Source organism: Lontra canadensis, unplaced genomic scaffold, assembly GCF_010015895.1.
Source record: "Lontra canadensis isolate GAN:19392208 unplaced genomic scaffold, GSC_riverotter_1.0 scaffold8, whole genome shotgun sequence".
Taxonomy (NCBI): Eukaryota; Metazoa; Chordata; class Mammalia; order Carnivora; family Mustelidae; genus Lontra; species Lontra canadensis.
Window position 1 is genome coordinate 35,475,079 of NW_022631002.1, and position 10,945 is coordinate 35,486,023.

The window sequence follows — 10,945 nt, forward strand, 5'->3', positions numbered from 1 at the left end:
TTGCCCAGTCTTAGATCTCAAAGATTTTCTCTTATTTTTTTTCCTAAAAATTTTATAGTTGACATTTTACACTTAAGGTCATGATCCATTTTTGAGTAAATTTTGGTATAAATGTGAGTTTTAGGTTAAGGTTTATTTATTTGCCCATAGATGTCCAATTGTAACCACATCATTTCTTGAAAAGGTTGTCCTTCCTCCAATAAATTGGTTTGCACCTTTGTCAAAAATCATCTGGGAAATTTGTGTGGGCCCATTTTTGTGTTCTCTATTCGGTTCTGCTGATCTGTATAGTTGTCCCTCTACCAATACCTGCTATTGTAAAGTCTTAAAATCTGATTGAGTGATTCCTCCCACTTTATTTGTCTTTTCCAAAATTGTTTCAGGTATTTTAGTTTCTTTGGATTTCAGTGAAAGTTTTAGAAAAAAGATTTTTTTAAAAAAGACTTTATTTATTAATTTGACAGACAGAGGTCACAAGTAGGCAGAGAGAGAGGAGGAAGCAGGCTCCCCGCTGAGCAGAGATCCCAATGCGGGGCTCAATCCCAGGACCCTGGAATCATGACCTGAGCCGAAGTCAAAGGCTTTAACCCACTGAGCCACCCAGGCGCCCTGAAAGTTTTAGAAAAATATTGTCTCTATCTAAAAAAAAAATCTAGCTGAGATTATGATATGAATTCTAGTAAACCTCTATATCAATTAGGGTAAGATGGACATCTTTTTTAATGTTAAAATTTTCAATCTTGTGGACACTATGTCTCTCCCATTTATTTACATCTTTGGTTTCTTTCACCAGCATTTCCATAATTTTCAGTATACAAGTCTTGTATGTGTTTTGTTAGATTTATATGTAAATAGTTAATTTTTTTAGGTGATTGTGAGTCATCTCATGTTTTTAATTTCAATTCCACGTGTTCATTTCTATATAGAAATATAATTGACTTGTCTTATATCCTGTGACCTTCCTGACTTTTCTTAGTTCTAGGTTTGTTTTTGTAGATTCCTTGGGATTTTCTACATAGACATCTGCAAATAGAGATAGTTTTATTTCTTCCTTTCTGATATGTGTGGTTTTGTTTCCTTTTTTTTGCTTTATGGCACTGACTAGAACTTCTAGCCAGTGGTCAGGGTGGATATCCTTACCTTGTTCTTGATATTAGGGAGAATGTATTCAATATTACACCAATAAGTACAAGGGTAACAGTAGGCTTTTTGTAGATATTCTTTTTTTTTTTTTTTTTAAGATTTTATTCATTAGAGAGAGAGAGACAGGCAGAGAGAACACAAGCAATGGGAGAGGCAGAAGGAGAGGGAGAAGCAGACTCCTTGCTGAGCTGGGAGCCTGACATGGGACTCGATCACAGAACCCTGAGATACTGACCCAAGCCAAAGGCAGACGCTTAACTGACTGAGCCACCCAGGTGCTCCGTAGATATTCTTTATCAAGTTGAAGAAGTTCTCTGTTTCTGTTTTGTAAGAATTTATATAATGAATGTATATTGACATTTGTCAGATTTTTTTTTTTAAATATTTTATTTATTTATTTATTTGTCAGAGAGAGAGAGAGAGAGGGAGCACAAGCAGGCAGAGCAGCAGGCAGAGGCAGAGAGAGAAGCAGGCTCCCCACTGAGCAAGGAGCCCGATGCGGGACTCGATCCCAGGACCCTGGGATCATGACCTGAGCCGAAGGCAGCAGCTTAACCAACTGAGCCACCCAGGCGTCCCTGTCAGATGTTTTTTCTGCATCATTTCATATGATTACATGATATTTCTTTTTGGATGAAAGAAAATGGTGGATTACATTGATTTTTCAAATTTTGAGCCAGTTTTGCATCTCTAGGATAAACACAACTTAGTCATAGTGTATATTTTTTTATATATTGGTGTATTATATTTGCTAATATTTTGTGAGGAGTTTTTACATCTGTATTAATGAGGGATATTGAAGTTTTCTTTATTTGCACTATCTTTGTCAAGTTTTGGTATCAGGATGTTAGCTTCATAAAACAAATTTGGCACTAGCTTGCATTAAGTCTTTAAATGTTTGGTAGATCTTTCCAGTGAAATCATCTGGACCTGAAGATTTTTTTATTGCAGTTTTAAAATTTTGAATTCAGTTTCCTTAGTAGTTATAGGGCTGTTAAAATGACCTATTCTGTATGAGGCGAATTAACAGATATGTTCATAGGCTACAGAGCTCCTATGAGTGGGCATCAGGTCAGTGGGTGAAGGGCTTTCCTGTCTGGTGGCAGTGGCGGCAGTGGCCGCTGGTGTAACAGGTGTTATATGTACCACCTCCCACCCAGCCCATTAGGCCTCACACCAGCCTGGGGAGACCGGTGACAGCTCTTCTGTTAAGTTGTCAAATTAACATATTTCTAGTTGTTTGTAGTATTCCTTTAATCTTTTGATTTCTGCAGGGTCAGTGCTGCTATCTCAATTCATTCTTGATATTGGTAGTTTGTTATGGTCCCACAGGTCCCCAAGGCTCTATTTACTTTTCCTTTTCAGTGCATTTTCTCTCTGTTGTTCAGATTGGGTAATTTCTGTTTTTCTGTCTTCCCAGTTCACTGATTCTTTGCTCTGTCTTTTCCTTTCTGCCAGTGAACCCATCCATGGAGCTTTTAATTTCAGTTATTTTTGAGTTCTGAAATTTCCATTTGGTCCTTTATATCTTCTGTTTCTTTGCTGAGGCTCTCTATTTCTGTATGTGCCTTTCATTTTTCATTTTTTTTAAGTGTGTTCATACTTGCTCATTAAGCATTTCTTAGCATGGCTGCTCTAAAATCATTGTGATTCTAACATGTCTGGACATCGTGGTTTTGGCATCTGTTGACCATCTTATTCAGTTTGACATCTTCCTAACTTTTGGTATGGTGAGTGATTTTCAGATGAAACCTGGACATCTTGTATTATATTATGAGAACCTGGATCTTCTGTTTTAGCTTTGGACACTGGAGCTTTGGTGGAGTGGAGGTTAGTGCCTTGTTACTGCCAGGTGGAGGAACGTGTAAGTCCAGGTTTTCCATTTAGCCTCCACTGATACCTAGTTTGAATGCAGGAGCTGATACTGCTGGGAGGGGGTGGAAATTCTGGTTTCTCACATGGTGTCTGCTGACACTGTGCCCCACAGCAGTAGCCTTGTTATCACTGGGCAATGGTGGAAGTCCAGACTTTCTACATGGCCTGCTCTGATATCACTCTAGTGAGGAGGGGGAGTGGCACTTTGTTACTGTTGGATGGGAGTGTGTAGTCTCCACTGATGCTGGTAGGGCCTTGTTACTGGCTGGTGGGATGCAAATCCTGGCTTCTTGCTTGGCCTTCTCTGACACCACACCATTGGGAGAGTTGGGGTGCCACTAGGCACCAGCCTTGAGAAGGTGGAAGTCTATTCTCTCCTCTTGGCATTTGCCAGCATGCATAGGGATGGGCCACTGTTTTATCTTTGCTGTTTGGCTGGCATAGAGCTATAACTGTCTGAAAGTTTTCTGTCTGTCTAGGCTGCCTGGTCCTTTGGCTGGAGAGAGCAAGCTTTTCAGGGGGCTTATCTGGTCTGTGTCTGGTGTTAATGGATTGCCAAATTCTTCATCCTCAAGTTTGGGGAAGAAAGCCCAATTAGCAGATCTTTTACCTAATAGAGAATTAGACTGGTGTGAAGTGGGCCATGTGGACATATATGTTCTTGTATCTCCAATGGGGGAATTAATAATAAATGTTTTCTCATGGCATATATTACTCTTAGAAAAACAACTCAATATACATGCAATAGATGCGTTATAAATGGTTAATAGCAACTCTTCTTCATATCTGATATTGTGTATGAAATTATTCCAAAAAATTATTTCTTAAATAACTATAGAAGAGGTTTGAATAAATGATTTTTACTTCCCAAAGTGCTTAGTATAACTTCAGGAAATAAATTCTTCCTGTTACTATTACTTCTTAATTGGTACCATGTGGTCCCAAGGCACAGTGTGAAAGGGCTGGGCCACACATGGATCTTTCTGGTTACTTCGTATAAATGAGACTCTTGAATTGGCTGCTAATTTTAATGTGTGTAGTAGTGAAGTCCATTAATTGTTTAGCTCATAGAAGTGATTTTTAAGTTACATTGGGATATTTTAACACTGAGGTGTTTTTAAAAATATCGGGTCTTTTTTCTATCCTTATATTACAATATTTTACTAGACTCATACTGTTCTCCAACTAATTGACTATCTCAGAGAGGATGTTCACGTTAAATAAGTGCAAAATTGTTAAATAATTTGTTCTTTTTCTTTGGCAGAATCAGAAAACTGACTTGTCCAGAATGAAAGGGAGTGGGACAGTAATCAGGTGTTGATAATCTTAGCCAGTGTTTTGTGTGTGTTTCTGTGTATGGTTTTTGAAAGTGATAAATGATAGACAACTTTCTGGAAATGGAACAAATGGAAATGTTGATTAGAAATATCTAATAAGCTTTCTGTAAAACACTTTATATTTACACCATGTTAAGTTTTAAGAAGTGATTGTAATAAACCTTCTCTTGTAGTCCTGCCTTTAAAAAACTGATTGTGATACCTTAAAATGTAACTTGTAGGGTGCTGGTATAGAAATATATCCTGGAAGTAAGTGCACCTTGAGTGACAATGAAATCCATCACTGCAAGGAAGGGATACTCATTAAGGTGAGTGTACCTGCTAAAACACCCTCTTTCTAAAGAGTTGGAATGGTTTCATTTAAGAAATAATTATGTTTCATTAAATTCCCATGTTGAGTTCTATTGTTTTCTGTTTTTGAAAAGCACAGTTTATATATCTTAATAATTATCTTGATGTTGATAGTTGGTGACTGAGGGTCTTTTGTGAGAATACTTTGATGTCTATAGATCTGTAGAAATGACAGAGGAATGCTGTGTCACTCAGACCTCACAGACGGTGCTACCACTTATTAATAAGTGTAGCTCTCGCCTTTATTTTTAGAATAGACCGAAAAAAGTGAGAAGATTTTTAAAATCAGGTGTGTTGAATATGACAGTTCCTTAAAACATTTGTTTTCAATATCACAGGACTTCTTAGATGAACATTATGACATTCCCAAAATATCCATGGTGAATAATGTCATACATAATAATGAAGGTTATGGTGTTGTCTTGGTGAAACCTACAATCTTCTCTGACCTGCAGGAAAATGTCCAAGACGAAACTGAAGGTATGCTATACTTAGTGATTTTTTTAAATAAAAACCAGATCTAGTTTATTTTATTTCAGCACTAAACTTTGATTTAGGATCTTAGTCTTCTTCTCCTCCTTAACAAAGATAACTTGCATATGCTTGGACATAGAGATAGAGAAGCTTAGGGGACCTGTTACATTATAGACTCTCAGGGTGAAGAAACTTTCAAGGTCAACTAGTTCACCTATACATTCAAAACCCTGGTGTGTGGTTTCTTTGGTTGCCCAGTTCCCTTATCATGCTTGGCTTTCTGTACATTTCTAGAATAAAGCTGGGCACATGACAGCAGCAGTAGCTCCCACCGGCATATGTTAAGGGTGGAGACAGAGAAGTGCGTGTGCCAGCTTGAAGCCTGCATTTCCTGGAGGAGATCATGGAGTTTATCTCTATTTTTTTATTGGCAGAATTAATGCTTCCCTGTCAACTGTTTTTCTTGGCAACAAAGCTGAGCTAATTCAGTAGGAAATTCATGAGTTTCAAGCCATGACCCAGATTACTATGAAATCTCAGTCAGAGGGATTAAGCACTGGCATGGGGGGAGGAAAGAAGTCCTTGTCAGCCTTTAGGACCCACTCCGGTTTTCTGTGAGTTCTTTTTCTTCCCACGGTTCGCGGGTCAGAAGTCCAGGTGGGCTTGGGTGCATTATGTACTTAGGGTCTCACAAGGGTGAAATTGAGGTGAATGGGCTTTTATCTGAGAGCTCTGGGGGGAAGATCTGCTTCTGAGCTCATTCATATCCTTGGCAGAATCCATTTCCTCGAGGTTGTAGAAGTGAGGTCTCCATTTTTTTCTACTGGCCGGGGATTGTTCTCAGCTTCTAAAGAGGCTGCTCTCAGGTGCTTGCCCCATAACCTCTCTGTCTCAGCAACCTTCCTTAAGAAACCCTCCCTCAAAGCAAATTTTGCTTGTGCTTCAAATCTCCCTCAGGTTTTGAATTTCTTCCTGCTTTCCTCTTCTTCATCTAGCCAGAGAAAACCCTCCTTTTAGAGTCCATATGGTTAGGTTAGGGACACCTGAATTACCATCTTAAAATCAGCTGATTAGTAACCTTAATTACATTTGCAAAACCAGTTTGCCATTTAACAATCATGAGAGTAACACTGGGGTTTGGGCTTCAGGACCATCTAGAATTCTGCTCCTCAATAAACGCTGATGACGCTGGCGTTAGCTGCTAGAGTGGGAGTTCCTTTAGGAAGAGTGGCACTGTCTTATTAATCTTTGCATTTGGCTCCTAACACCAGGCTTTGTGGGTGGTAAATACCCAGACAAGGTCCGTTGAGTGAATGAGAGTCTAGGATATAAAGAGAAAAGAATTCAAAATTGGTAGTCCTGTATGAGGGTCAGAAAGCCTTGGTACAAAGGGTAAGACAGCTGTTCATTGAGATACTTACGGCAAAGAGCTTATAGAATCCAGTTGGATGATAGCAGGAGTCCTTGGCAGAAAAAAACTTGAAAGCTCTAATAGAATGTAGAAATATATATATATTTTTCATTGTGTTATTTTGTACATTTAACTTTATTTGTTATAATCTGTTTGTTTCTCCAGAAGATAGAGCACTTAAAACTCCGACAAGTGAGGAGGCAGGCACAGCGGAAAGCATGGATCTAGAAGAGCTGATTCAGTGTGCAACTGGCAAAATGGAGCTTTATGCAAGATCCAGCCTTTCTGAGCAAGTCGAAGGCAACTGTGAAATTGTAAATGAACTAGTTGCTGCCTCCACACAGAAGGGCCAGATGAAGAAGAAGAGGTTGAGTGAACTGGGGATCATGCAAGCTGATGACAACTTAATGTCACAGGAGATGTTTGTTTCAATTGTGGGGAACCAGTTCAAGTGGAATGGGAAAGGGAGTTTTGGCACATTTCTTTTCTGACCACCATGATGTAAATAGATAGCAAAATATTGGATTTTGTACATGCTGCCCCAAAAATCACTGCTGCTATCATAGTTCGCTTCATGTCTATATTTTATGTTTGATAAATTTGATTGGGTTTGAGTGAAATGTACTTTTATTTCTATTGCAGGTGTTGCACATGAAACATTCCATCTATATAAGGAGGGTCATGAAAACATATAATATAGAAAATACTTAAAGATTAATTATCTAGAAAGTCTTGCTTTCAAACATGTCATTCTGTCATATTATTAAGCCTGTCAGTAACTTTCTAGTGTAAATACACTTTTTAACCTAGCACTTCAAAGATGAGGAAGAAAGTCAGGGGATGCAAGATGAGTGCCCAGAAATGCAGTAAGTGTCAAATGTGCGGTGTTCTTACACTTGTCTTTTTTCCCAAATTATAGCAAGTCTGATTTCCATGCCGCATTTGCATCAAACTTGTCTTAAAATAAAAGCTTTTATGATTGGGATGTTATCTGCATAATCAGACTTATTATTGAGAATCTGAGTGGGATGCATTTTTATGTTGAACTGTGTAATCATCAGAACAGTAATAGATAGCACGGCAGGTCTGAAACATATGAGATGTGTTATTTCAGCCAATGCATCTGTAGAGCATTTTCACTGTTGCTGAATATGATTAATTAAAAAGAAGGTGTTTTTCTTTTGCTATAACAGTATTCTGATCAAATTTCTAATGTCTTACACACAGTGATTACTTTTACAATCTATATCAGCTCTGTGTTCTTGAATTCTGTGTTCTTGAATGTTGTATTGTAAAACACAGCTTTTGAAAAATATTTATATTTTTAAAAAGTATATGGGACATTAACATGATTACTTATTAAAATTAAAATGATGAAATAATAAATTGAATGTTGTTATATTTTTCCAGATGCCTTTTGGTCCATAGTGCTATGTAGCATATGTGGTCCTTTGGAATGCACACAAATTTTTTTTTATCTTTTTAGTGTTTCAGAAGTATTAAATTTTTCTTCAGTATGGTTATTTCTTATATTTAGATACATTATTTTTATTTTTCAGTTGCTACTAAATGTGGAAGAATTTATGTTGGGTATTTTGTTTGATCATTGAAAGGCATTTTTCTTTTACTCTTTTTAAATCTGTTGCAGAGGTAATGCTAATTATTTCTGCATCAACTTGAGTCAAATACTGATTTAAAAACCACTTATTCAACTTTAAAAAAAAATCAGATTGGTTTTCCAATCAAATTTCCACTTTATCTTGGAGTTTAGATTTCATATATTGTAACTTGCTGGAGTGTCAAGAGAATGACAAGTAGCAAGATAAGTAAAGTTAATACCTTCTTTATTCCTTTTTATAGCATGATAGTTTTTGGATTTTATTTCTATTTTAGTTAAATCTAAACTTACATTTTTATTCACGTGATAAGTTATTAGTGAGTAGGCCTAATGCATTCTTACTTAAGTTATGTAGAGTACCTTTTCCCTCAATTGTGAAGAGTTGAACACCTTAGATGACTTAGTATAGGAGGTAGAGAGAGTGCTCTGAAGGGATGTGGATTTGACATTTGAGGTGAAAATACTGACTTGGAAGGACTGTCTTCAATGTTGATTAAATTACCATATGTCCTCTCCTTGTGGTCTGCTCTTAGTGTAACCTTGGATTTATGGCAGGTAGCAAAGTTCTGTACCTTGATTTGAGTATTTGAAATTTTCTAGAAGTATCTCCTTTGGTTTCTTATTCTGTTATTATGCCACAGATATGTTCATGAATGTGTTTTCATTCATTCAGCCTAAGGTTGTTTATTCTCCAGTGTGTCCATCCCAATTTTCTAGAACTTCTGCAAATTTTAGTTGTAGGAGATTGGAGAAATACCCACTTATCAGACTTGGCTCTTCGAAGGAAGGTTGAGGAAATGTAATAGAACTTTCACGAGCACCTAGAAGTAATCCCACTTATGTTGCTTTGTAATTTGATGTTTTTATTTCTATTATTTTCTAGGAAAAAAATTCCATAGGCTTTATGGAAATTGATGATAAGGTCTTAATGCAATTTTTTTTTTTTTAAAGATTTTATCTATTTATTTGACAGACAGCGATCACAAGTAGGCAGAGAGGCAGGCAGAGAGAGAGGAGGAAGCAGGCTCCCTGGGAGCAGAGAGCCTGATGTGGGGCTCAATCCCAGGGCCCTGGGATTATGACCTGAGCAGAAGGCAGAGGCTTTAACCTACTGAGCCACCCAGGCGCCCCAATGTACAAAATTCTCAAAGTCTCTTTTTTTTTTTTTTTTTTAAGATTTTATTTATTTATGAGAGAGAGAGAGCGAGCGAGCACAGGCAGACAGAGTGGCAGGCAGAGGCAGAGGGAGAAGCAGGCTCCCTGCAGAGCAAGGAGCCCGATGTGGGACTCGATCCCAGGACGCTGGGATCATGACCTGAGCCGAAGGCAGCTGCTTAACCAACTGAGCCACCCAGGCGTCCCTCAAAGTCTTTTTTAAAAAAAATATTTTATTTATTTATTTGACAGAGAGAGAGGGCAAGAGAGCCAAGAAGCTGTAGCTGCAGTGGGAGAAGGAGAGACAGGTTCCCCGCTGAGCAGGGATTTTTTTTTTTTTTTTTTAAAGTCTTATAAACAAGCAGATGTTTAACCTACTAAGCCACCCAGGTACCCCTATTTTTTTTTTTTTAAGATTTTGTTTATTTATTTGACAGAGATCACAGGCAGAGAGGCAGGCAGAGAGAGAGAGGGGGAAGCAGGCTCCCTCCTGAGCAGAGAGCCTGATGCGGGGCTCAGTCCCAGGACTCTGGGATCATGATCTGAACCGAAGGCAGAGGCTTAACCCACTGAGCCACCCAGGTGCCCAGATGCCCAGATGCCCCTATTTTTAAAGTCTTATATGTGTTAAAGTGAACATTCTCCTCTTTTCCCAGTTCTCACTATTAATAGAAAAATATATATCCTTTAAAAACAATAAAAAAGGCATAGTATATAAATAGTATATAACAGCAAAAGTTTTTTGCTGTTTTTCTCTTAACATATTATAGAAATCTATGTACGTACAGATCCATCTCAATCTTTCTGTTGACTATGTTAAGCTCCATTGTCAGAATTCTTTCATTTATAAGTGATAGAAATCCAATTCAGACAGGATGATGAGGGTTGGTTGCTGGAAGCAGGAGGTCTGATTTTGGGCATGATTGGGGGGTTACATCCTTTAATTCTGCCATTCTTGGTGTTGGCTTCATCCTCAGGTTGGCTTTTTTCATGTGGTGTAAAAATGGCGCTCTGTAGCCTGTTTTTATGGTCCCAGAAGGGAGAGAGACCTTCTAGGGTATGGTTGGTTCTGCCAGTATTGCTTGTCCTTTGACCAGACACTAGAAACCTGATGGAAGGTACCATCTGTTCTCACTGAGTCACATTCTAAGAGGGGTGGAGCTTTGTGATTGACTCATTCTTTAGGTGGTGTAAGAGCAGTTTCTAGAGGAAAAGCGTTCTGTTTCTAGAAGCAGATGGAAGGGCTGCTTTGGAGGCAAAAACAGATGTTTCACCAGAGATGGATGAGGCATAATTTAATGTAGTCCCCTGTGTTGATGGGCTTTCAGGTTTTCAGTTTTTTTTTATTACGAAAAGACACACCTAGACAAAGGATGTCATCGAGGAATACTTCAAATGCAAGAAATGAAAAAATAAACTTAGTTCTTGTTCCACAAAAAAAAACCCCAAACGAAAAAACAACAAATAGACACACCTAAAAGGATGCAATGCAACACTTGTGAAGATTTTCTGTGGTTAAATTATTGAATGAAGGTTGGCTCAGTCTGTGGAGCATCTGCCTTCAGCTTGGGTCATGATCCC

The 10,945-nt window shown here is 38.1% G+C and overlaps 1 protein-coding gene across 1 annotated transcript in view; it reads left to right on the forward strand.

The window, feature by feature from the left end:
- SHCBP1 (SHC binding and spindle associated 1) overlaps positions 1–7,210 on the forward strand; it is a 28,058-nt gene extending 20,848 nt beyond the window's left edge. Inside the window, exons 11-13 of the mRNA XM_032854584.1 lie at positions 4,577–4,663; positions 5,045–5,186; positions 6,757–7,210. Of these exons, the coding sequence (XP_032710475.1) occupies positions 4,577–4,663; positions 5,045–5,186; positions 6,757–7,082 (555 nt within the window). The 3' untranslated portion in view covers positions 7,083–7,210. The remainder of the gene's footprint in view (positions 1–4,576; positions 4,664–5,044; positions 5,187–6,756) is intronic.
- The last annotated feature ends 3,735 nt before the right edge of the window (positions 7,211–10,945 follow it).